Source organism: Rhineura floridana, chromosome 2 (assembly GCF_030035675.1).
Source record: "Rhineura floridana isolate rRhiFlo1 chromosome 2, rRhiFlo1.hap2, whole genome shotgun sequence".
NCBI classification, from domain to species: domain Eukaryota; kingdom Metazoa; phylum Chordata; class Lepidosauria; order Squamata; family Rhineuridae; genus Rhineura; species Rhineura floridana.
In genome coordinates, this window is record NC_084481.1 from 91,710,685 (window position 1) to 91,734,890 (window position 24,206).

The 24,206-nt window shown below is 42.3% G+C and overlaps 2 protein-coding genes across 7 annotated transcripts in view; one reads left to right on the plus strand and one right to left on the minus strand.

Moving 5' to 3' along the window:
* USP37 (ubiquitin specific peptidase 37) overlaps window positions 1-1,134 on the minus strand; it is a 51,997-nt gene extending 50,863 nt beyond the window's left edge. The window contains exon 1 of one of the 3 annotated variants that reach the window (XM_061609289.1): window positions 672-1,134. The gene's annotated coding sequence lies outside the window, so the exon portion shown is untranslated. The remainder of the gene's footprint in view (window positions 1-671) is intronic. The other 2 variants (XM_061609288.1, XM_061609287.1) reach the window with 2 other exon arrangements.
* On the plus strand, window positions 1,009-17,385 carry CNOT9 (CCR4-NOT transcription complex subunit 9). Of its 4 annotated transcripts, none has more exons than XM_061609293.1 (8): window positions 1,009-1,336; window positions 7,507-7,686; window positions 8,113-8,228; window positions 10,171-10,280; window positions 11,901-12,010; window positions 12,814-12,891; window positions 14,770-14,860; window positions 15,678-17,385. In XM_061609293.1, exons 1-8 carry the CDS (start codon window positions 1,313-1,315, stop codon window positions 15,851-15,853), a joined length of 885 nt encoding a protein of 294 aa, XP_061465277.1. In that variant the 5' UTR covers window positions 1,009-1,312; the 3' UTR covers window positions 15,854-17,385. The 4 variants fall into 4 exon arrangements, with proteins under 4 accessions (XP_061465277.1, XP_061465274.1, XP_061465275.1 ...); XM_061609290.1 differs by having other exon boundaries at window positions 1,021-1,336; window positions 12,793-12,891; XM_061609291.1 differs by having other exon boundaries at window positions 1,026-1,336; window positions 12,793-12,891; window positions 14,770-14,861; window positions 15,685-17,385.
* The last annotated feature ends 6,821 nt before the right edge of the window (window positions 17,386-24,206 follow it).

A 24,206-nucleotide genomic window follows, 5' to 3' on the forward strand; every position in this document is an offset into this window, starting at 1 on the left:
GGCATAATCTTTAAAACAACAGAATGTGAGTAGAAAGCAACTGAATAGGAGGCACTTCCTGCAGAAGTTACATTGCCCCCACTGCTGTGTATTTAGGAGTAACCTGGCACGCAGAACTTCACCAAGAGAAGTAGCAGCTTTTCCCACGTCTCTTATCTTTTTGCCAGGCATCTCTTTGTGTTATTACTACTAAAGGGATAGCAACAAGGCTAGTAAGTGGACTACCCGGCCGGCTATTAAGTCTTGGGACATTCTACGGGCTGGGAATAAATTAGCGGGAAACAGGCTGCGGCTGGAAAAGACAACCGAGGAGGGAAGCTGAGGCTCAGGTGCCGGTCTGAAGTAGCCACACAAGGGAGATGAGGGGGGAAGTGGGGTGAGAGAAGACTAGGCCTGAGGAAACGATGGGGAAGGGCCAGTCTAAGGTCAAGGGCGTGGGGAGAGTGGCGCTGGCGGGGAGAGTGGCGCTGGCAGGGGGTGGGGAGTTTCAGATACGACGGAGACCCACCTCCCATTTTCACAGCAGGCCACCACCACCACAACTCCTTACACACAGCCTCTTCCTCAGCACACCCTGCCCCGCATATACGAAGAAGCCCCTCACGCGCCCTCACATTCAGTCAGCCCCTCCAAACACATCCCAAGACCCGCCGCCCTGCCCAGCTACTCACTACGGATGGCGGGCGGAGGCTTTCCCTCCTCTGCCTCCACCTTCTCTCCACACACCAGTCCCGGCCTGACTTTGCCTCAATGCCGCCGCTTTCTTTCCTTTATTATTCGGGGTTATCCACTTTAGCGCTCGCACCGGCCTATGCTGTCTTGGCCGAACGCGGCCCGGCCTCTTCTGAGGTTAGTGAAAAGGGCAGATGGCGGGAACCAGATCGGCCGCGCGACCGTCAGCCTGACGCAAACACGCACGTAAAAAAATAAAATAAAAAGAACTAAGCCTCTGGGAGGGGGGGAGAGAATCTCTACGTCATCACGGCGACGGCTAGTTGGCTTTTTCCGCTGTAGACATCCTTGGCGGAACGAAGCAACTTTTGCTCGAGGCTAAGTGACGAAGCTTGTACCTCTGCGCACGCGCTGTCTGTTGTACCTTATTTAGCCTTCTTTTAGTTTCACGGCGCATGCGCCTACTCAGTCTCCTCGGGCCTACTGCTGATCCCAGAGAGAGGTCAGAGGTCACGGCAGTAGCAGGAGTAGCGGCGGCGCCAGAAAAAGGAAGAGGCGGTGGCCTCTGCTTCGATCCATGATGGCGGCGGCTGAAGTAGAAACGGCCTCCTGAGCTCTATCGCGCGTAGAAGTTCCGACCATGCACAGCCTGGCGACGGCTGCGGTAAGACCAAGCCTGATGTCGCTTGCCGTTTTCCTCCAGGGCGACAAGGGCCTTGATGGAGGAGCGTGGAAGGCTTTATCTCTCTTATCATTGGTCGACGAGTTAAAGGGAGGGGGGTCATGGAAAGGAGCAATGCTCTCTTTCCCGCCAAATCGCCCACTTCAAGAAACGGACGTCTTTTAGCACCCTTAAGGGGTCTTTGCCAGTCTCTGCGAAGAAGGAACTGTGCGGGGCTTTTTCCTTCAAATGCGCTTGCCTGGAGTCGCCGCCGTCTCTTGTGCGTTTCCCATATGCTAATCTATGCGGGTTTGTAATTCCCCATTGCTTAATGCTGATAGGTGAAAAATGTGGTTCGAGAGACAGGCGGTTTAGATAAAACCTCTTTAAGTAGAGACTGCTGTTTTGTGTCTCAGATTTAATTTCGTAGAAATACGCAAAGAAACTTGGGTCCAGTCCGTTTCATGACGTGCAACCCTTGATCATTTCTCTCTCAAGCGCTTCTAAGCGAGGTGTTACCAAGTTTGTGTTTTGTGTGGTTTTACGTGTGGGATAGCGTATCTCTACTTCTCTTTCAACTGTTGTTCCTGAAGCCTGTTCATAAACGCGTTCGCATGAAAGTAAGTCCCACTGAGATGAATGAGGCTTTTTTTCTGTAAAGTTTAGGATGATAGCCTTAAAATGTAACTGAGAGTAACAAAGTTCCACACATAGATACTTGTACGGGCTGTAGTTTAACAGCCGTGTGGCTCATGAACATAATGAGATAGCAACACCTGGGTCAGTAGTTGGGTTAAATAAAGAGCTTGCATAGTAGAAATAGTACTAAGAGTGTATATCTTAAGAGAGCTAGGCACCCCTTTGCAGCATTTTCATTGGGGTTGCAGTGCAAAGTTTTCTTTGTAGTCCACCTTCTTATTGCCTCTTTCCTTTTATATTCCACATTTGTTCTGCATCCTATCTATTCTACCTCCTTCCTCCTCGCTATGTGTTTCACCATTGGTTCTCAGTTCTTGTCTACTTACTCCACTATCTCGGCTTTAACAGCTTAAAATCAAAGAAATCTGTGGATATAGCCTTTAATCTTTGCATTTGGAATTAATCATGGATTCATAACAACTGTTGTTCATTCATAGTCTGTTTAGGCTACAAGTGCTTAGAATTAGAAACGGGAACTTCCAAGAGTAGTGATAGCCAGTGACACACTTAGATCTTACTCAGAAGGTAGCATCTTATTGAGAGTGATACTTCCAGGGTTGCAGGCAGCAGCAGGGAAGGCCTACTCTGACATCTCCTTGGTGATAGCAGAAAAAATGGACTTTCCCCTCTCCTATGTGAACAAGTTTATATCTCACTCTTGTACAAAAGCGGTTATTGGAATGGGGTTAAAAGATGTGGTGCAGTCTCTCTATCAACATTTGCCTTCCTCCAGGATATGTTAGTTTGAGCACTTGCTTGTAGGCTTTGGATTGGATACTGCAGTGCTGCCTGCTTAGTAGAGTTGTAAATATCTTTATTCATTTTGCTAGGCTAACCTAGATAGTTCATTTTCTCTTGACTCAGTTGTTAAAACAATAGGATTTTGTTCAATAAAAATCACCAACAGTAACTGCTATGTTAGTTTGGGGTAGAAGTATATGTGACAAGAATTTGAAATTGCTTCTAAAAACGATACCTTTATATCAAGCTTCCCTTTATTTTTCCCATAATTTGTAATAATGAAAATGCATGGCATAACATCTTGTCATATGTTTCATTTTCCCCGATGACTGACTGCTACTGTATGGGAGCAAGTAAACATGTAACAATGGGCTGTATCCAACTAAGTTCTACTCTGAGTAGACCCATTGAAATTGAATCTAAATTAGAGTGACCATTAATTTTATGGGTCTATCCTGAGTGTGAATAATTCTGGATACAACCCATAATATTGCTCTACTTATTTCTACTACTTGTTTCAAGGGATGGCAGGGGGAACTTCACACATGCTTGTTGTTTTTGTGGCAGCCCTATGTTATCACATCTAGTTCTAATCTTTGCCAGCACACTCAAATATAACATTGTATTATGGCATGTTTTTCGGACATTTCAGCCTGGTTGCTTCAGCAGTGCCTGAAACTTAATATGAATTGCCCATCTTTTCTACTAAGCCCTCTTTGCAATATACATTTTCCATCACTGTTAACAACATCCCAGTCTATCCTGTGGATGAAGCATGTAGTCTTGATTTTACTTTTGACTATTCTTTCTTTTGTTCCGCACATTAAGACTGTAGCAAAGTCATGTTGTTTTTCCTCTGTAATATTGCTAGAATCAGACCTTTTTTGTCTGTCTCCTCTGCAAAGATGTTAGTTCATGCTTTAATTATTTCTCACCTTGACTATCCCAGCCTTCTTTTGACTGATCTTCCATGAACTCATATCAGTCCCTTGGTTTCTATTCAACACTCCACTGCCAAGGACATTTTTTCACTCATCTTTTTGAACATGGTACTCCAATTTTGAATTCCCTTCACTGGCTCCCTATTTATTTCAGGATTCAATACAAGTTTCTTGTTTTAACTTCTAAAACTTTGCAATCTGACTCCTCCTTATCACTCAGTTTTTATTTCTCTAGTAGCCCTACTCAGGATCTCCACTCCTCAAACTGTGCTTCTTACCCATCCCAGGGTTGTTTGCTCTTGCTGCTCTGTATTCCTGGAATTGTCTCCTGGAGCGCTTGCAGACTGCTCCCTCAATTTCAGTTTTTAAGTCTTATTTAAAAACCTTCCTTTCCCCCCCAAAGCTTTTGGAATTTTGGCTTAGTTTTTTATTTTTTATAATTTGGATACCTAGAGTATGTGTATTTTAAGTCCTTGCTTTGTCCTCTTACTTGTTTCCCCTTCCTTACTTTGTTGTCCTCATTTTATTTTATTTAGATTGTACGCCTTTTTGGGCAAAGATTTGGTTTTGTTTTATTTTATGTAAATGGCACGTGCATCTGATGGTGCTATATAAATAAATTATGATGGTGTACTAGCTCTACTAATTAGAAATACTCCTGTCTGACATTCTGGCAATTTCTTATTTGTGATGCACTTACTATACACATAGTATAGTTTTAAGTGAATATTTACCAAGCTAATACTTGAAGTTCTGGAACTGTGGATATTTATTGAATGGGGTAGGAAAACCATTACAGCTTCTGTCACTGGGGGGAAAATCCATTTACTCTGAAGATAATTATGAAATGAGGCCTTTTGAACTGGCTGTAAAACTAATTTCCTTAGAAAAGTACCTTATATTTTAAGGCATATTAAACAGTAAGTGACTGAATGTAGCTAGAAATGTCTAGCTTACAAACAAAATACTGTGCACAAGAACAGGGCTGTGGAGTCAGTACACCAAACCTTCGACTCTGACTCCAACTCCTCTATTTTTCTACTATCCGACTCCACCCAAAATTGCTTCCAACTCCACAGCCCTGGAAAGGGCTGTAAATGTCTTTTTAAATTGGAAGCTCTCATAGGAGCATTTTTATCGCTGCCTGAATATGCGCTGATCTTGGCATCACAGCATTTGTCTTCATCTGGGTCCTGTGTCATACACTGACACACAAAATGTTTTCCATCTTGAGTTATGGTGAAATGCTCAACTACAGCTGACTTCATGGGAAGCTTCTTTGACATTTTGAATTTATATTTTAAAAAATTTGTCAATCAAAATTTATTTTGAAGTCGGAGTTGGTACATTTCTACCGACTCCAACTCCGACTCCACCCAAAATTGCTTCCGACTCCACAGCCCTGCACAAGAATAGCAATTATTCTGCAAAAACATTTCCTTATACTCAATTTTTGATGTGGTTGCCTACATTTCTATAAGTGATGGGGAAAATAACTTGCTATCCTGTCTGCTATTTCCCTTGCCACCTCTCCCGTATCTTGGAGGCTGCAGCTCAGATAAAGCATATTTTCAGGAACCAATCTTTCTGTTGTATTGCCATAATTTGATCCTAGGATGTTATCAGTTTTTCTTCCCTGCCCCTTTCCTCTGCTTTATTTGTCTCTGAGTTTCTGAACCTATTGCTGTTTGACTGGGAGCTGAATGCTCAACATGGGGTACCTATGTGTGACTAAGCATCATTCTTTTATAGAAAAACAGCATATAAATGTCATGACATCAATAGCGTTCTAGATAAGAGGTGTTGGTCCTACTGCAGTCTCCACAACTGAGCCCCAGAATAGGAGGAATGTGTTAATAAGGCAGGGATATACCACTGTGGATCCCTTTCACTGTGGAGCAGCCCTAGAGTTCTGGGCAAATGATTATTGCACATCTGATGAAAAGGTATACAACAGTCTGGAAGTGGGGAAAGATTTCATTGTTACTTCAGTCATCTTTCATTCCCCTAAAGCAAGGGTGGGCATCCTTTTTTCTATCTATGGCTGCATTCCCTCAAGATGAATGAGTGGTGGGGAATGCCAGCAATGGGCAGAGCCAGATACAAAAGTGTTCTGGATTAACTAATCTGGAAAGAAGACTTCCCTGCTATAATTTCCCTGTAGCTACCTCAGATTAGACTCCCCAGTCTTAACTAAGGTCTACTCAAATAACCTCCATTGGATTTTATGGGTATACTTTCAAATAAGCATAGAGGATTTTTTTTGTGCAACAGACCAATACACCTATTGTTCTGGAAAGCAAGCAGAAGTATTACTTTTCTGATTTCATTCTCTTATGCACCCATTTAAATGGCAAAAGCCTACCAACTTGTTCTCAAGACAACTGGGGAACCCCCCCCCCAGGCCTATAACTGGGAAAAGGTATTTTTAAAAACCAACAACAACTTATTTTATTGTATAAAATACTGCCCCTTCTAATTACATAGAAAGAAGGGGAAACACTTCTAACAGCCAGAAAAAATGAATAAGAAGAAAGGAAATTGATGGGTTGGAAGAATGGAGCAGCTTTATTTGGAGCTGTATAAAATGATGTCAGGGCTGCAGGTTGCCCACCTATGCCCTAAAGCCTTTTTTCTACAATGTAAAACAAATTTGCTTTATCTATCTCCAAACATGCCCCAGTTTTGCTCAGTTTCTGTAATCTTTGTCTGATAGACAGAAAGCAAAAGTTTCCTCCCACCTGGTAGCCAGGTGATGAGATGTAAATAAACTGCCTAAGCAGGAGGATTTGCAAGGACTATGGGTGGTATTCAGTGGTAGTTCTATTCAGCGTAGACCTCTTGAAGTGAAATACATGACTTTGGTTCATTAATTTCAATGCATCTTGAAAGGGTAGAACTTAGCTGAATGACTCGACACTAATAATGAGCCCATACAGATGACCAAACTATTTGGGATCTGAGCAAAGGTGAGTCCTGACACCACCCAAGAGTAAGTTCAGTTATCTGTTATCTCACTGAGTGCTGGTTCTTATCTATAAAGTGCTTCACAGCTTGAGGCCTCTGTATCTGCAGGAGTAATGCTTCACAAATGTACCCATGTGGGTCATGAGATTGTCATCTGCCATCCTTCTCCAAGTGCCACCACAATCCAAGGGAGGCATCTGGCATCTACTTCAGTGGGGTTTTGGCACCAGGCAAAGAGCTTCTTCTCAGATGTTAATATATTAATCTCGGTGTCTCCTGATGATTCTAGGCTAGTACTTTTGAGCTTCAGAGTTTTTTATGCCCGTTGTATTATGATTGATGCTGAACTCGAATTTGTATTTAATCTCTTGCTTTATTTTTATTGTCAAGGTTTTATAGCCTTTTTTGTGCAGTTTTTGTGGTTTGTAAATTGTTTTTTGTTTGAGCATTCCTTTGAGATTGGTTATTATGCATCTGATAAATATAAATAAACAATGAGAATTTTAACACACATCAGTTACTGTATGGTAAAATGTGGTGAGTACATATAGACATAAGCTCTTTTAGAAGCTTTGTGTTTTTCTGCTGTGACATATTCCTTCCCGTGCTGATGTTGTGCCTCTGTCAAGACTAATGCTACAGCCCGATGGATTGTTAAGTAGAAGCAAGTCCCACTGAAGTATGTGGGACTTAATCTAAGCCATGTTTCTCTTGATCACTTGTCTTTGAAGTTTTATGTGAGGTATTATTAACTACTTACTGATTATCATTCTGATTTGACTGGGTCAGAAAACCTTGACCTAAACCTAGTCTCTCCCTTCAAAGCCTGTGCCAACGGCACTGGCTCAGGTTGATCGAGAGAAGATTTATCAGTGGATCAATGAGCTTTCCAGCCCTGAGACTCGTGAGAATGCACTGCTGGAGCTGAGTAAAAAACGGGAATCTGTCCCTGATCTTGCACCAATGCTATGGCACTCCTTTGGCACAATTGCAGCTCTCTTACAGGTGGGTAGGACATTGCTTTTCTCAGAAATAGCTTGCCAGACTTTTATGGGCAAATTGTTTGATACTTTCCTGAATATCTTAAGATACTGAAGATCTTGATTTTTTCCCCTCCTTGCTCAATAAGAGTATATGTACCAACAATGATGAAAGATGGCAATGAAGATCTTGGGCCACACTATGTAGGCACATCTTGCATATTAATAATTTGGGTTATAGTAAATGATTTGGGCATCTGTATTGTAGTTCTTCTCTGATACTTTTTTATCTTTTCTAACCAGCTATAGTGCATTTAGTGTGTGAGTAGAAATTCAAACTGAGACATTAATCAGTCATAAGTAATTAGTGGGGGAACTTTGACATGAGTATTCAAGTGCTTAAATGTGTAGAAGAACTTTCACACAAAATCCTGTTTTCTTTTTTCTGTAGGAAATTGTAAATATCTATCCATCTATAAATCCGCCAACTTTGACAGCTCATCAGTCCAACAGAGTCTGCAATGCTCTGGCACTTCTGCAATGTGTTGCATCACATCCGGAAACCAGGTTTATATGCCCTGTATATTGGTTCTCTGGAAAAGCTTATGTTATTTTGATAGTGTGGTTTATGCCCAGATTGGACAAAAGTTACTTGACCTGCAGGCATCTGCATCCATATCAAGTATAGCATCAGAACTGCATGTTTGATAGACTCATAAAGAGAGTGGATCAGATTGATTTCCGTATGTGCCAGTTGTACCTCAGTATCCTTGTTGCCTGAAATTTATGGCTAATTTCTCTTTCTAATTTGTGTTTCGCTTTGGAAGGCACTGGCCACAATCCAAATAACTGCACAAATAGTTTCGTGTATCCAGCAGTGTATATGACTTATTTTAAACAGCAGATGCTTATGCTGCATGGCAAACCACACTTAAAATTTTTGGAAGTTTTAAAAGTACTTTAGGATAGTATGTGTGCTGTTCAAGGGGGAAAAGTCCTACTGGATGTGTTTGAGAGCAATCTGAATGGTAGCCATTATGTTAACATACAAGTGGTTATCTTGTGTCAAAGAGCATACAGCAAAATTAGCTGACATCAAACAGATGAACAAAGAGATACTTAGTATCTTATATCCCTTGCTGGCAGAGGCAGGGAAGGAATCATTCTATAACTTTTTTTTTACATTGCTTTTGGAGTGTGTTAGAGTATTAAGCCAACTTGATGAATAACACAGTCAAGCTGTCTGTCTTATTGGCCAGTTAGTCAGTAAGAAAACTGGTCTTACAGGCATAATTTCTCATATTTTTCCTCTTCCTCGAGGTGAGGTCCCATAATAGCAGCCTAGGAAAATGAGAGAATTTGAATTGAGTTTCCTAGCCTTCATAAAGTAATTCATTGTATGCAGATATCCAAAAGATACGTTCTGACTCTGTAGGTGGTTTCTTTGAGAGAACAGTGGATTGCTAATGCTATATTATATAGTGCAGTCAGTGTTCCTCAATGCTTCACAAAGTACAATAAGCAAAAAAGACAACTGCCTGCCCCAAGGACTATACAGTATAGTCTAACCTTTGACCAGCAGAGGATGGGAGAAGAAAGGGTAGCAAAACAGGACAGGGGAATGGGAGAGACAAGGAATTATAATTGTGAGCAAATGCAGTGATACACACTTAGCCTTCATTTTGGTAAGGGTGAGGACTGAGGGATTAAGGTAAAGGCATGGGGCGGAGATGATCCTTGACAAGAACTTGAAGCATCATGTAATTTCTAGGAGGGGGTTCTCAGCACAGGAAGAATGAGTGCAGTTGTTAAGAGAACAGGAACCTTCAGATAGTTTATGGTAGTAAAGTAGAAGTGAAGATCATGTGCAGGTATATGGGGGCAAAAAGGTGAAGGTAAGGCCTTGGAAAGCTTGAAAAAGTAGTTTGTGTTCCAGAACATAGGAATGTGCCTTGTACCGGGGCAGACTGCTACCTTGTTATTTTATCTGGACACGCCAGGAATTGAATCTGGGAACTTATGCATGCAGATTGTGAGCTCTACTACTGAACTGTGGTTCCTCGCTAGGGACATGTAGACTATCTGAAGGCACATGGGTAACCTTCATCCGTACTTTACTGGTGGCAGACTGGCTTGTGAGACATTTTACCCATCAACATTTCCCAGTAATGGTCAATGCTTGCATGATGTCAGATAAGTAGCACTGGGAAGGGAGCCTGGTTCTGTGAGAAGTGGGCTAGACATCATGTCAGGGCAACAAGCAAGAGGAATGTGCCAGCTGTCACGAACTTGTGTCCACTTGCCCAGCTATTGGGCATGCTGTACGTGCCCTGAGATTTTGTGATACTCCCCATGTATTACTCTGAAGGTGTCATTGCTACTTGCTGCCTCAGCAGTGTTGAATATTAATGTCTACAAAAACCTTTAACAATTCTAGGCTATTATGTTAACAGATTGTGTCTCTGCCATATTTTCTCTATAGCCAAATGCGTTTCTCCCCCGTGTCTAGGTCAGCCTTCCTTGCTGCTCACATCCCTCTCTTCTTGTATCCTTTCTTGCACACTGTCAGCAAGACTCGGCCTTTTGAGTACCTACGACTCACAAGTCTTGGAGTAATTGGTAAGTAGCTACTCTGATCCTAAAAATGGTGAGGTCTCACACTAAGAAAAGGAGATGGCTTTGATTCATCAGTTTTTAGGACAGAAAATGGTGCTGTTTTGGTCTGAGCTGATCTCTTCTAAGACTTGGGCCATATGTTTTGAAAAAGAAAATTCTAACATTCCAGAAAAATGTGGAATTATGTAGCAGACTGTCATTTCTAGAAAGAACTTCTATGTTGTGACTCTCTATTGTTAGCAAGCGGGATTCTGGGAAGTATGTATGGCATAAGCAATAATTCAGCCAGAAATTAAACTTTCATCAATAGTGATTTAGGCTAGTTATAAGTATCTGTTCTGCTGCTAAGTTTCCTGTCAATGACTTCCAATTTCCTCAGGGTTTAATTTCCAAATTAAATAAGGGAAAGATAGAAATAACAGAGTTGGGGATCCTGGAGCACTGAGGGAATTAAACCTACCCATTTTTGATATGAGCCCTACCTGTCTCATCAAATACACAAGCATTCTTATAGGGGTCATGGTTAGACCTTGGGGAAAAAGCACTTTTTCCAAGCGCCATGTGAAGCTCTCCATGAAGCTTTAAGGATTTTGCAACTGTCTATATATTTGTAACCTCAAGGATGATTAATTATGTTTTGTACTGGACTACACTTGAAGAATTTTAGGAAGTTTCAGTTAATTCAAAATGCAACATACTGCCTTTTTGTATATGTTGGGAAGTGAAACATATCCAGCCAGCGCAGAAGTTGTGCTGACTCCTAGTTAGCTTCCAGTTTGGCAGATCTGTAAGGTTCATAGCAGTGTCTCATTGGGTGATTGAACCCACGGTATTAAAAAAAAATCTGAGTGTTTTATGTTCAGGAGTCTACAGTATTTGAATGTCTTTCCTGGGTTAATCCACAACTTGTAGCTGCCACTCTCCCCTCACACCAATCCTTTTCTGGTACCCACTGCTTTAAAGCACTCTAGCGCCTTTGCAGAGCACTGCCCAACACACAACTCTTTCCTAAGCGAAGGGCGGGTGAGGAGGACAGCCAGCTGAAACTTTCTGCTGTAAGATGCTTTGAGTACATTACAGTAGCAATTCCCCTGCCCACCTTTCCTGCTCTGGAGCAGAAAAGCCCAGCAAGGGTGTTTTTTTTTGGGGGGGGGGTCTGGTTTGGCCCTGCATGGCCAAAGTTCTTCAGACACTTCAGCCATGCCGCTGCCCAACAACTGATAGCTTTTCTCCCAACCTTGAAGCTGGAGGCAGGGATTGCAGCACAGCTATCAGAACAATCTCTGCCTGCCTCTGTGGCTTCAAATTGGAAAGAATGAGTGGTTGCTTGTCCCACTCACCACAAGGCAGCACCATACTTGTCTTGGCAAGCATGGAAACCTGCTTATGTTCTAAAGGTCCTAGTATAAACGTTTCAGATACTTGATTGGCCAAGGGAAGAATTCGTGCAGAGTGAAGGAAAGGGTTAAAAGGCTGCTGCTTCTTAGCCATGTGCTCACCCTGTCAATTTCCGCTTCTCCAGAACTTACTGGTTTTCTGTTAGCCCTTGTTTTTTTAATATGCCTGCTCCTGCTAGGCCTTTGCGAGTTATATGAAGTTATTTGTGTTTTGCTTATGTTTAAGGGGCCCTGGTGAAGACAGATGAGCAAGAAGTAATCAACTTCCTACTGACAACAGAAATTATCCCTTTGTGCTTACGCATCATGGAGTCTGGCAGTGAACTTTCCAAAACGGTATTGCTTTTAGTGTAATGAAGTAGTTCTAGCTTCTTGGCTGTTTACTTTCCAGTACATCATGTTCCTGCATGCAGCAGACCTGTTCTTCATCTGAGCTTAATTGGCTATTTCTCTCTGAGGAGTGACTGCAGATGTACCCATTTCAAATTGTCATGATTCGCTGCCTCCTTTCAAATCTCTGCTATGAGAGCAAACCTGGATAACAGAGGTTCATATTCTTTTTGTACCATTTCTCATCCAAGATGCTCTTACACTCATTTCTTGCCGCAACTCCCAGTATCTGTTTGAAAAGGGCAATTGTTTTATAAGAGCAATCCTAGTATCATTTATGTGAGAAATCTGCAGTGGACCTGTGTGCTTCATGAGATCCTCAGCATCTTTCATGCCCCATTCATTGGTCAGTTTAGTCCTAGACACACCTTTAGGCATTTGTCACTCTTCATTAGGTTATTAATTTTGGCTAGTCATCACCCCGCCACCATTTGTCTGCACAACTGAAGCCGGTTTCCTCCTCCAGTCAAGCCTCATCAATAAAATTTTAGTTCCTGACACCAAGGCAGATAACTGCAGTATTCTCTGCTTCTTTTGTCTCTGTGTTGGATGAGGTTTTTCTTTGGTTTCGTAGTGGGCAAAGTCTCATAGGTTTATTTCTTCTCCTTTAGTTCTCTAGCTTCACCCTGAGGTTTTGATGATGCGATCAGGATATGGCAACCCACCCTAGCACTGCACAGTTGTACAGCTCAAGCATTTGTTCAAATCTCTCATCTTCTGTCTCTCAGGTTGCTACTTTTATTCTACAGAAGATCCTATTGGATGATACGGGGCTGGCTTATATCTGTCAGACTTACGAACGATTTTCTCACGTTGCAATGATATTGGTAAGCTGCTTTGCTTGCAGAGGGTTTGGTAAGTCAACATAGCTCCCGCCTTTAGGGGGAACTAAATGGTCTTTAGAGCAAGGCTTAGCAAATGTAGTTTGGATCCTTGTAGCAGAAATGTCTGATCAAACAACAAGGTGACTTCAGACTTCTAATATCAAGGAACCAGTCTGTGCCAGAGCATTGCAAAGCAACACACATGGCATTATGCCCAAAGGGTGGCTGTGTGAAAGCACTCCCCTTTTTGAAGCGATTGTGGATCTCAGCGTCTGAGGAGCAGGTTGCTGCTGTGCTGACAGTGTTTCATGGGTGAGCCATATTAGAGAGAGGCCTGTTCCCTTCCTTTGTAGGGGCTTGTTATTTGAGCACAAAAGCTAGTTGGACATTATGGATAAAACATACATGATGAGACATAATTAGAGGGGCAAAAAATCAAAGTCATAAACATCACCGCATTCACACTACTTAAACTTTATTTTAAATTTCTTAACTCCCACTGCCAGTGGCAGATTACTGCTTGGGTTAAAATGGCTAACCTCTTCAGCTGTTAGCTTTGCTGCTGTGAAAACGTCAGAGGAAACTACAGCTGTCTATACAATACTTCTGAATAATTAAGTATTAGGTTTTAGCATAGTAACTTGTGTTGATGTTCATCTTGCTGAATCTGTAGTAATAATGAAAAGGAGGATCTTTTTGTTCTTGCAGTTTTTTCTCCCAGTCCCTGGGGAGGCAAGCCAATGTTCTTGGTCCCTATTTACAAAAAGGAGAGCCCATGTCCAGAGAGATTAATAGATTCCAGTCTTCCAGATTCTAAACTGGACCCATAATTGCTATGCTACCTTTTCTGCTCCCTCTATTGTGCTAGAAGACGGTTGCAGGAGTGGCAGCCTGAGAGGCTCTTGCCTCTGCTTCTGTTCTTGTCAGCAACTCATGCATATTTGGAGTGCAGAGAGACAAATCACTACCATATCACTGCTATGGCTAGAAAGCATTGAATCTCTTGAAATTACTCCATCTGTATAATGCTATCAGGATACATGGCACTTTGCAAAGTAACATAAATAAAAGGCAGTTTGCTGCCCCAAGTAGTTTACAATCTAAATTCACTAATAGGCAAAAAACCTTGCAGTTTAAGAAGGTACCTATAGCCCACAGATATTTATATCTAACTTTAAAAAGCAGGGAAATTGGGCAGCTCTAGTGAATGCAGCAGGGGAGCAGGAGACCTGACCTCCTGTCTGAGATATTGGACTGCCCTACAAAATTGTCAAAATGCAAACATAATTTGGGTTGGTCTTTCACAGTCCAATCCACTTCCTGTGTAGCTTGGAAGGATTTGGTAACGTAAATTAAATTTACATGTAACATGTAAATTAATTAAAAATCAGCCAGGCATTTTTTTAATTTTTAAACTGCAGAAGATGATGGTCAGAGTATGGGGCAAGGTCAGTAATAGGATTACAGGTCCTCTGTAAACATGGCTGATCTGTAATGAATTTTAACAGATGATGAGAACTCTGAGAGAGAACAAGGGCTCTGGTTTTTTCTCTCTCTTTAGACTTTGAACTCTCGATTGTTTCTGACTGTTTATCGCCATGAAAATTGAGAGGGTTGTTAAGCAAGTGTTTCTGAGTTTTGTGAGGTTTTGTTTTGAAATGAGCTTATGGGAAGCATCAGAATGTCATGGGGGTATTTTCAATTTAACATTGCAGAATGTGAAAAATCCATGCTGGCTACAGTATACAGCCACTCTTGTGGCTGTATAATTAAACTGGAGGGGCAGCAAGGGTAACAAGGGATGGGTGTGAACAACACAGTTATACATACTTAGGCTTCAGCAAATGTCCTTTTTCTAAATTCTCCATGTTTTTAACCCAGGGTAAAATGGTCCTGCAACTTTCCAAGGAGCCTTCTGCCAGGCTGCTGAAACATGTGGTCCGTTGTTACCTTCGCCTTTCTGATAATCCAAGGTAGACACCTTAGAAGTTTCTAGGGGTCTCTTTGTAAGGTGGGGGTTGGTGTTGCCCTGTGGAGCTAGGGACAGTTGCACTACGCAGTGCCTGGATGGAGGTCAAGCTCCTCTATCTCTAGAGCACAGTCAAACATAATCTGATGACTCTTCCCTCACAATAAGTGTCGGTAGCTTAGAGTCCAACTAGATTTTTCAGGTGTCCTCTTAGAGATTCTAGAGAATGAAGCAAGATCAGGTGAGATCTGTGTATATAAGGAGACCTAAATTAACACTGGAGTCTCCTCCCCTTTTTCACACAGTTCAGGACCTGAATTGACTGTAATAAAACAAGAGTTTGTTGTCTTTGTTCCCCCTCCTTCCCCAACTGCAAATATGTCTGTTTATTAAGCCTGCCAGCAATCCTTTTCCTCGTGTGCTTGGCTGTTCTGGATTTCTATAGGAATGCCTAACATTAGGCAAGTCACTAAGCTTCCTTTTATAGGTCACATTTTGAGGCTCCGGTGGGCAGGGTGGAGAAGATGCTGAGTAGGATACAAGGCAGTGGTGGCTAACCTGTAGCCCTCCAGATTAATGATGGACTCCAACTCCCATCAGTCCCAGTCAGCATAGCTAGTGGTCAGGGATGATGGGAATATAGTTCAGCATTATCTGGATTAGCCACCCCAGTATAAAGAATGTAGTGGTATCCTGCAAATATGCATGGGTGGCTCCAATATGAAGGACAGCAATTGTAGCCTTAAGTATTCAGGAGGGGGGCTTGCACCCCTCTTGTCTGTGTGAGTTTATTTGTTGGCCCCCCTCTTTCTTGTCTCCTGATGTAGGGCACGGGAAGCCCTCAGGCAGTGCCTTCCTGACCAGCTGAAAGATACCACCTTTGCCCAGGTCCTGAAGGATGACACCACCACCAAGCGTTGGCTGGCACAGCTGGTCAAGAACCTGCAGGAAGGCCAAGTCACCGACCCCAGGGGTATCCCCCTTCCTCCACAGTGACCGCCAAGGAGGTTGCAGAACCCAGGAGGAAACAGCTCAGGTTTACAGAGAGCCAGGAACCAATGACCTCTTCCAGATCCTGTCAGGCATGTGTGGGCAGCTCTTTGGACTGTCAATAGCCACCTGGACTGCAGGCCTTTTCTATAGCAACGTCTCATCATGCCTCTGAGGATTATGACACCAGCAAACACAGTTGGGACAGAGAAGCCCTCATTTAGGGTGTGAGCTTTGTTGCGATGATCAGTTGAGTACCAAGCTGGGCAGTGCTGCCACCAACAGTATATCTCCCTGCCTGGTTCAATGCGGCAGGCTTGGGAAGTGTTCCTCAGTTCCCTTGTTATTCAGTGTTTACATGTCAGTTCAATAAAGGTTGGTCTGGTCATTTTGACCCTCTTAGGAGTACCTTTTGAACTGCATCTAGCTCTAAGCAGAGGAGGCCAATGTTCCTCTTTCCAATTGGGAACTGCGCTTTCATAAGAGGAGCCCACTAATCCTCCCTGATGCGTTCTTTTTGATAAGTTCAGCCACTGGGGCTGGAGCCCCTAGAGTTCTAACTCTCTTGGAGGATTGGGAGAGGGATGGTAATATAGTATATCCACAGCTTCTTAAAGGATTGTTCCTGGTATATCGGAAGGCAGTGACTTCCTGGACTGCATTCCTTTGGCTGTGCATTAGAACAGTGCCTGCCTCTGTGATTGTATTTGAACTAGTGTCAAATTTTCCATGGATCCACCTCCACTTCCTAGTCAGTAAGATTCAGAATGCCACCAGAACATTCCTTTAACATTCAGACTGTGCCAGGGGAGAATGTTATTGCATGGATGCATGGCCAGCAAGCCATGCGGCCTTCTACTTTGCTGCAGCCAATGCCTCTGGCTAGGGTAGGGCTAACTCTAGAGATGAGCAAAATAGATAGGGACCAAGAGCTATTTCAGGTAGGCAGTAAAGGCTGCAGGATTTCAGCCTTGCTGGCTAGTGCTGGAAAGCATAATGGCCACAAAATGCAAGGGCTCATGCTCTTTATCGTATCCTTCCCCTGCTACCAGACTAAGTGCATCCAGTTCATCACCTTCAACCCACCCCTGTTAGTTGGCATCACCTTGAACCTGCCCCTGTGTGTTGGATGTGGAGCTATTAAGCAGTCTTCAAAAGCAGCCTCTCCTCTACCCTCTAAATGAGAAAAGCAAACAAAAGGAAGGTGAGGGAGTTTAGTGGGAGGGGGAAATCATCCAGGCTGTTTGTCAGTTGCACAAGATTGAGAGCAGGTGGCTTCTGGTCCCTTGCCAGATCCCTTGGCCTCAGTACCCACTGCTGCTTTGGGTAGGGACCTATTTTTCCCTTTCCCCTTTTTTCTTTGCTGGCGGTTGGCCAGGCCACGCCAAGAGTGTCTTAACTCTTCCCTCTACATGGACTGCTTTTGCTCTTATAGCGGCTCCCAGTTTTATAACAGCCTTGTTTTTCCATCCCTGCCTTGAGTGGACTTTACCAACTGCTTCTGTTTTGTAACTTGAATAAAAAATAAGCCAAATAAATCTGGATCCTCTTTGACTTAAAATAGTCTTGGAAGGAGGGTAGGGAGGGTTGTTTATATTACCAAAAAATGTCCTCTCAAAACCTCTTGACGCTGGGCAATACTGCAGTTTCCTCTAAATGAGAGTGGAGCTGTTCTTCTCAGAGAATCCTCACCTGTGTGTGGTGGGGGGGAGGGTCACTGTGTTGGGTTCAGATGGGGGGGCAGTTCATGTCAGTGGGGTAGGGTGGGTGTGCACCTCTGTTTTTTTTTGAGAATCATGAAGAGCGTACAATAATCCTGATAGTCTTGCTCCATTAGATTACATGTCATTGGAAAGCATTTCTTTTGAAGCATGCAGTAGATGCTGGGTAACAGTGAATTCACACACCTGGTGTCATATGCTTCCAAAACCAAAGCTGTTTCAGTTCCATTGTCCATAGATGTGCCTCCCTCTCGCATTGAAAGAATACATACACGCTGAACCTGCCACTCCAATAGCTATGTTGCTCTTCTCAGTGTCATCCGACTGGAATGAATTTGGGAGATGTGTGCTTTGGGCTGCAACATTTCCCCAACCTGTTCAGTTAATTCAAATTATTTTGAATGTTTGCATTGTTATATTGGTTATGAAGTGTTGCAGTCCTGTGCCCACTTACAGCTAAGTTCAGTTGAGCTCAGTGGGATTGAATTCTCAGAAGATATGATTGAAATTGGGCTGTAAATATGCTTGAGATTTCCCCATCCCAGCTAGGGTAATATTGAGAGAGAAGTGGGCGCTAATTACATTATGTGCCCTCCCATATGCTATGTATTTAATTGCTCACTGCTTTTTGATAGCTGGATTTATGCAAACTAGTTGTCTAAAGTGCCTCCTTGCCCCCTGAACAAATCAAATAGATATGTTTGTGTGCTCTATTGCTTGTGTTAATTGCTACTAAAATACAATGATAGGTTTTTATTAGGAAAGGTGGAAAAATTTTATGCAATGAAAGTATCCTTCTATTAAATTATCGTTTGGGTGTTAGTCCTGAATACCTCATCTGAACACCACTACTACAATGGAACTTTCAGTGTACGTAAAAGGGCATCACAGACACACAGGGTATAGCATAGTTTCAGGAAGATCCTCGAATCATTGGAATGTTCTGGTTTACAGAAGATAGACTAGGATGATCTGAGAAAGATATAAAGGTGAAGGCATATGATCAAGAGCCATTGTTAAAGTTAAGTAGATACTGGCCTACATAATGACTGCTTGGGGCCTACCAAGTAATCTCTTCTGAGCTTCCTGAACAAAGAGCAACATATAACAAAATTAGGAATGATGTGAGAACTGCATAAGAAACAACTGATTACTCTTAAATAGACATCTGGGATGACATAGCAGTTTATACTAAACTTGCTGGTGGCTGAGCACTGCTCTGTACATTTTGCTGTGAAGAAAAGTGCCCTGGGTTGCATATACGTGCACTAAAAATTCTGCAACTGTCTTCTATATTCTGTGCCAAGGAAAGCAAGTGTTACTTGTACAAATGTGTATTAAGTATATGATTGTTGCACACTGCCCCTCTGCATATTCAGTAGAACAAAGAGCTATGCGGAGTAGAAAACCCTGGATGTGAAAAACTAGGTCAGCTACCTCTCCGAGATTATCCTAGGCAGTGGCTGTGCAGCCTTTTGTTGATGCAGCTTTTTTTAAAAGTTCCTTTTAAAAATGTTAAATGTGACCTGAGTTTTTAAGATGCCAAATTCTATGCTCACTCCACATAATGCCCTTGTCTGGCAGAGTTGTGGAATACTAGATTCTTGGGTTGTAGGCACTATCCTAGTTAGCATGCTGCATTCATTCCATTAAATACTAATTTCCTGTTCTGATTGGATTTTCTCTTCTGACCTTGGTTCTGTCTCAGTGAATTGTTTCAGTAAGCATCAGGCCAAGACCTAAGAATCTTGTTCTCCAGAATAGCAATGAAATGTTCAGTTAATGCAACAGCAGTGAGTACTGCCAGAAGCTTAATCCTTGCAGCATCATTCCACATGACTCCCAGCTGGCACTATGAGACCTGGGATTCCAACACTCAAAGGGACAGCAGGCTGGAATGAGCTATGCTTCCATAAGAACATAAGAAGAGCCTGCTGGATCAGGCCAGTGGCCCATCTAGTCCAGCGTCCTGTTCTCACAGTGGCCAACCAGGTGCCTGGGGGAAGCCCGCAAGCAGGACCCGAGTGCAAGAACACTCTCCCCTCCTGAGGCTTCCGGCAACTGGTTTTCAGAAGCATGCTGCCTCTGACTAGGGTGGCACAGCACAGCCATCACGGCTAGTAGCCATTGATAGCCCTGTCCCTCCATGAATTTGTCTAATCTTCTTTTAAAGCCATCCAAGCTGGTGGCCATTACTGCATCTTGTGGGAGCAAATTCCATAGTTTAACTATGCGCTGAGTAAAGAAGTACTTCCTTTTGTCTGTCCTGAATCTTCCAACATTCAGCTTCTTTGAATGTCCACGAGTTCTAGTATTATGAGAGAGGGAGAAGAACTTTTCTCTATCCACTTTCTCAATGCCATGCATAATTTTATACACTTCTATCGTGTCTCCTCTGACCCGCCTTTTCTCTAAACTAAAAAGCCCCAAATGCTGCAACCTTTCCTCATAAGGGAGTCGCTCCATCCCCTTGATCATTGTGGTTGCCCTCTTCTGAACCTTTTCCAACTCTATTATATCCTTTTTGAGATGAGGCAACCAGAACTGTACACAGTATTCCAAATGCGGCCACTCCATAGATTTATACAACAGCATTATGATATCGGCTGTTTTATTTTCAATACCTTTCCTAATTATTGCTAGCATGGAATTTGCCTTTTTCACAGCTGCCGCACACTGGGTCAACATTTTCATCGTGCTGTCCACTACAACCCTAAGGTCTCTCTCCTGGTCGGTCACCGCCAGTTCAGACCCCATGAGCGTATATGTGAAATTAAGATTTTTTGCTCCAATATGCATAATTTTACACTTGTTTATATTGAATTGCATTTGCCATTTTTCCGCCCATTCACTCAGTTTGGAGAGGTCTTTTTGGAGCTTTTCACAATCCCTTTTTGTTTTAACAACCCTGAACAATTTAGTGTCGTCAGCAAACTTGGCCACTTCACTGCTCACTCCTAATTCTAGGTCATTAATGAGCAAGTTGAAAAGTACAGGTCCCAATACCGATCCTTAATAAATAATAATAATAAAACTTTATTTTTACCCCGCCCTTTTCCAATAGGACTCAGAGTGGCTTACAACTAAAAACAACATCATTAAAACATACAGAGTATATTATTAAAAAAGAATTAAACTATAAGGGAAAATTAAAAACTATAAGATAAAAGTTAAAACAGCGAACAATTTAAAATAACAAAATCATATAATATGATCACCAAGCCTGTAAGACATTAATCCTGGTCGTTCTCTGTCCCAAATGCCCGCTGAAATAAAACAGTCTTGTTGCCAAAAGGACGGCAAGGAGGGTGCTGATCGTACCTCACTCGGGAGGGAGTTCCACAACCTAGGGGCGACCACCGAAAAGGCCCTATCTCATGTCCACGTCAAATGTGCTTGCGAAGGTGTAGGGAACACAAGAAGGGCCTCACCTAAAGATCTCAAATCCCAGGCAGGTTCATGTAGGGAGATACAATCTGTCAAATAGTCTGGACCTGAGCCGTATAGGGCTTTGTAGGTCAAAACCAGCACTTTGAATTGTGACCGGAAACAAATTGGCAGCCAGTGGAGCTGTTGTAACAGGGGAGTTGTATGGTCCCTGTAACCAGCCCCAGTTAGTACTCTGGCTGCAGCTCTTTGTACCAATTTAAGTTTCCGAACAGTCTTCAAAGGCAGCCCCACATAGAGCGAGTTACAATAGTCTAAGCGGGATGTAACCAAGACATGCATCACCCTGGTCAGATCAGGCAGGTCCAGGAACGGGCGCTGCTGGCGCACCAGTTTTAATTGGGCAAATGCGCTCCTGGATACTGCAGCAATCTGGGCCTCCAAATTCAAAGCTGAGTAGACTTCCGGGAAGGGTGACTTCGCTTGTGCCTGCTTCTGAGACGGGCTCCCGCCTCAGAAGAAGCTTATTCAGATATAAATCAGTCAGAACTTTTTTTTTTGACTGATGAAATTTCTCCCGGGCAGGGAGAAACGTAGAGATCAACCTCTAAAGCCTGTTTTTGTTGGGAGGACTGGATTTCATTAATTTATGAGAAAAGGTCCAGCCAGCAATGCCGGACGGACTTCCGAACAAGCTCTATCTGATTAATGCGATACGTTTATCTTTTCTTCAAAGAGAAAACGGACTAACAGGCAAGCACCCTTCTTTCTATTTTTTTTTACTTGGTTTAAATTGTTGCAGCAAAAAGAGATTTGTCAAATGAATCAGCTTTAAAGAACTTCTGGGTGAGCTATAACTCTTCTCTGTTATTCACGAAATTAACAGCTTATCTCTGTTTCTATTGCAAAAAGCTGTCCTGGAAGTGCATTCTAAAGATATAAACAGAAGAGGGATTTCTATTCCGAGGAGAAAAAAATAAAAAATATGAACTTTGGAACATTATATTGTCTGGGACTATTCTTTTTTTGGTCTATTTTATTTTGACGAATCTGCTTCTTCACGACGCCACTAACTGTTTTGATGCTGGGAACTAAATTTGTTTTGTATTCTTGAACATAGAGAGATAAGGCAGGCTGCTCTGTTTATACTGTGATGTCATCAAGCCTAGAATATTAACCCAATTGTTGCTGAAATAAGAAGTGGTTCTTCTTTATTTTTGTTTTGTTTTCGTAGTTTTAAAAATGGCAATCAAGAAAGTGGCTGAGAATCTGGAAGTAATTATGTTTCAGAAAATAATGGATGAGATTGAGATAACGAAACAAACCCTGCGACAGGGCAGTAAGGAGCTGAAAATTGAACTGAGCAAAATGACGCAGGAGCTTAAAGAAATAGGGGATCCTGTGAGAGAGGAGAATGAGATCAGAGATGAGAAAAGAAAAAATAAAGGGAAGATACAAGCCCTGGAGATTGGAACAAATGTGGAATTGGAAAAAGATCTGGAGTTTATGGATATTAGAAATAAAATCTACTGTTTGGAATTTAACGTTATCTCTGAAGAAATTAATGAAGATATTAGAGATAAAGTTATTAATGGCTTGGATAATCTTCTGGACTGGAATGACGTGATGGAGCTTGATATAGAGAAAATCTATGGAATTAACTGCAGCCATGTGACAATGGAAAAACTAAAGAGATGAGCCAGTGCATTTTGTAAAAAAGAAGAACAGAGATATGACTTTACAACAATATTTCAGCAACTTATTCAGAATCGATGGCAAGAAAATATTTGGGATACAGGAAATTCCCATCAGACTCTTATTATATGACTATGGCTATGACACCAAGATTATTATGGAATACTGATAATGGAAGATTGGACACTGAAATTACTGGACAACAGGACTATTGAAGATGGAAGATGGAATTAATATGGATAATGGAATAATGGCTATTGAAATTATTGGACCTAACAGATTTTGATGAGATGGATTAATCGAAATGTTTATTTGGACTATGGTTATGACAATAAGATTATTATTATTATTAACGAGATGGATTAATCGACATGTTTATTTGGAGAAAAATTGATAGATATATTTCCTAAAGAATTGAAACCTCTCTTTGACTTTTTGTGGAAAGAATAAAGTAATGTTTATGAGATTTGATGATTAATTAAGATAACTACTGGAGAAAAGTGATTTTATAATATAATTTAAGAAACAGGATTGTTATATATTGTAGACCTATAACTGATTTGATCTGCGACAAATGGGAAGTCAACATTTTATTTTTTTTGTTTAATCATTTTTGTTTTGTTTTGTTTTTTGTCTTTGAATGTTTTATGATTTTGTTTTGTTTGTTTTATGAAAATTTGAATAAAAATAATTGTAAAAAAAAACAAATTCAAAGCTGAGTCCAGGAGTACACCCAAACTGCGAACCTGAGAATTCAGGGGGAGTGCGACCCTATCCAGTACCGGTTGAACCCCTATTCCCTGATCTGCCCTCCGACTGACCAGGAGTACCTCTGTTTTGTCAGGATTTAATCTCAACTTGTTTACCCTCATCCAGTCCATCACTGATGCCAGACACTGGTTTATGGTCTGTACAGTTTCCTTGGCTTCAGGTGGAAAAGAGAAATAGAGTTGAGTGTCATCAGCATACTGATGGCACCGAACACCAAAACCCCGGACAACCTCTCCCAGCAGTTTCATGTAGATGTTAAATAACATGGGGGACAAAACAGAACCCTGAGGGACCCCATAGGTCAATGGCCAAGGGGTCGAGCAGGAGTCCCCCAGTACCACCTTCTGGGTTCGATCCTCCAGGAAGGATTGGAGCCACTGTAAAACAGTGCCCCCAAGTCCCATCTCGGCAAGACGACCCAGAAGGATACCATGATCGATGGTATCGAAAGCCACTGAGAGGTCCAGTAGAACCAGCAGAGAGACACTCTCCCCGTCCAGTTCTCTGCGTAGGTCATCCACCAAGGTGACCAAAGCCGTCTCTGTCCCATAGCCAGGTCTGAAACCAGATTGAAATGGATCTAGATAATCCGTATCATCCAGGAATCTCTGGAGTTGGGCGACCACCACACGATCCTTGAGGGACTCCACTTTCTACAGCCCTCCATTGGGAAAACTGCCCGTTTATTCCTACTCTCTGCTTTCTGCTTCTTAACCAATTTCTTATCCACAAGAGGACCTCTCCTCTTATTCCATGACTGCTAAGCTTCCTCAGAAGTCTTTGGT

Bases quoted from the DNA above. Each gene is read 5' to 3' on its own strand.
- CNOT9 (XM_061609290.1), top strand. From the start codon at position 1,313: ATGCACAGCCTGGCGACGGCTGCG. The intron at 7,687-8,112 runs GTGGGTAGGACA...TTTTTTCTGTAG, and splicing joins CAATTGCAGCTCTCTTACAG to GAAATTGTAAATATCTATCC. The intron at 14,861-15,677 runs GGTAGACACCTT...TTCTTGTCTCCT, and splicing joins TCGCCTTTCTGATAATCCAA to GATGTAGGGCACGGGAAGCC.